This window comes from Berghia stephanieae, chromosome 1 (assembly GCF_034508935.2).
Source record: "Berghia stephanieae isolate SIO BIC M18660-M18661 chromosome 1, UCSD_Bste_1.3, whole genome shotgun sequence".
Taxonomy (NCBI): domain Eukaryota; kingdom Metazoa; phylum Mollusca; class Gastropoda; order Nudibranchia; family Aeolidiidae; genus Berghia; species Berghia stephanieae.
In genome coordinates, this window is record NC_088360.1 from 46,653,942 (window position 1) to 46,656,441 (window position 2,500).

General features: G+C 32.6%; 1 protein-coding gene across 4 annotated transcripts in view; it reads right to left on the bottom strand.

The window, feature by feature from the left end:
* LOC144976262 (axotactin-like) overlaps positions 1 to 2,500 on the bottom strand; it is a 134,296-nt gene that overhangs the window by 46,597 nt on the left and 85,199 nt on the right. For all 4 annotated transcript variants that reach the window (XM_078920463.1, XM_078920476.1, XM_078920469.1 and 1 more), the window contains exon 9: positions 640 to 794. In XM_078920463.1, the coding sequence (XP_078776589.1) occupies positions 640 to 794 (155 nt within the window). The remainder of the gene's footprint in view (positions 1 to 639; positions 795 to 2,500) is intronic.

Here is a 2,500-nt window from a genome sequence, read left to right on the forward strand (position 1 = left end):
TATCCACTGTCCTCGTTGTATTTGTTGTTTCTTAAAGTATTCCATTGTATTGTATCCACTGTCCTCGTTGTATTTGTTGTTTCTTAAAGTATTCCATTGTATTGTATCCACTGTCCTCGTTGTATTTGTTGTTTCTTAAAGTATTCCATTGTATTGTATCCACTGTCCTCGTTGTATTTGTTGTTTCTTAAAGTATTCCATTGTATTGTATCCACTGTCCTCGTTGTATTTGTTGTCTCTTAAAGTATTCCATTGTATTGTATCCACTGTCCTCGATAAAATATATTAACGTAATCCAAACGCTTTAAATTCAGTTTTTAGCATCTAAACGAATTCGTTTTAATATTGTTTTGAGGCAGAAGATCGCAAAATATATTATGCTTCATTGTTTACCTCTGAGAGAGAGAGAGAGAGAGAGAGAGAGAGAGAGAGAGAGAGAGAGAGAGAGAGAGAGAGAGAAAATAGATAGATAGATAGAGAGATAGATAGATAGATAGATAGATAGATAGATAGAGAGAGAGAGAGTGAGATAGATAGATAGATAGATAAATAGATAGATAGAGAGTAAGAGAGAGAGAGAGAGAGAGAGAGAGAGAGAGAGAGAGAGAGAGAGAGAGAGAGAGAGAGAGAGTCCCTTACTTTTGGTTTGTACAAAGTTGTCTCCTCCACCCACGTACACATAGGGATCCAGACTAAGATAATGTCCACCATTGGTAACCCTCTTCTCCGACATCTTTCCGTCCAACAGAAACTGGATGACGTCACGACGATGGATGATGGTCAGGTTGTGCCATCTAATAGAGGAAGAAGATTTTAAAACATTAAAAAAAATACTTTGATGTCCTTTTCAACTAATTTTAATGTATTTTAAAAGGCATCACTTCGATTTTAGTATGTGTGTGCGATTTGACATCATGTCAATGGCGCAACTTGAATTTACAACATTCTGATAATGGAACGTTTTATGCTTAGTTTAATATTGTTGTAATTGAGAATGTTTTGCGTTGGTTTGAGGGTTATTCCATTACAACAATGAGACCATAAGCATTTGGGATATCAACTTTGTAAATAATTCCAGCAAAGAAAAAAATCCAAAGAGTCACACCTGGATTAAAATCCTCACTCCTCCAAAAATAACTATTCACTAAGCAATTGTTTAAATCGAGCTTTTCATTTATCATGATGCGTTCACATTAGTATCACAGAATGATGAGAAAAATAAATAGTTTTAAGGTTAATCCTTGACATAATTGGTACGAACTGAGAGTGAACAACAGCAATATCACATCCCTTTCGCCCAGCTTATCCAGATTGTTGGTAAGCGTGATGTATAGGGATACGAACTTTTTATCATAGTACGAGAAGAGGATCATGGATAATATATATACATATATATATATATATATATATATATATATATATATATATATATATATATATCCATAAATCATCATCTGCACCAAAGGGTATGTACCTGATGGGGGCTCAGGATTTTTTCTGTAAAACATACTTTTCATGGTAACAAAATCAATCTTTCTAACTAGCCATCTAAGCATGACATCAAAACAAAAAGTCTGTCAAGTTTGAGTGATTTATTTTTTTATCTTGACACTAGTCTAAAACTTCATAACACGTGTTAATATAAGCTATAGGGGAAAATTACAAAATAGCTTAACCTGTGAAATGTTTCCATATTATCGTTAATTTCATTTAAACAAAATAATTTTGAAAGCAAAAAGTATTTAGCAAGCAATGATGTATGTGTAATGTGAATATAGTGCATGAGAAGCAAAATAAATGAATAAATAAAAAGGCAAGTAAAATAATCTCGAGCACAGCCTACCGCAATATTAAGCGGCAGTCTCTCTCTCTCTCTCTCTCTCTCTCTCTCTCTCTCTCTCTCTCTCTCTCTCTCTCTCTCTCTCTCTCTCTTCTCTCTTCTCTCTCTCTCTCTCTCAATATATATATTTATATATATATATATATATATATATATATATATATATATATATACCTATATATATATATATATATATATATATTATATATATATATATATATATATATATATATACATATGTGGTGGTCACAATAAAACGCGCCGCTTTTTGTCTTCATTGGATTTCTTCCAAATTCAAAACACAAATAAAACAAATCCTTATACGTAGACTGACAAAATTCTATAAATATGAATTGAGAAACAAAAAAGATACAGTGATTTTTCAAAACCGTCTTTAGAAATGCAATATCAGAAAAATGACGTAAAATTGCAGAGAGTAAAATGGCGACGATCTTAACATTTGTTGCCAGTTTTCGCAATCATTAATTATGTCACCATAAACAATATTTCCATCATAATTCTCCTCATCATGTAAGAAATCGTCTATATAGCACACTCACGTGCCTATTTTGGTCTAACGATTACAAAGTTAGCACTCTAAGTGATCAATAGCACCGTCGTCCTCTTTAATGACCCAGCGTAGTCTCTTTTTCCAACTTG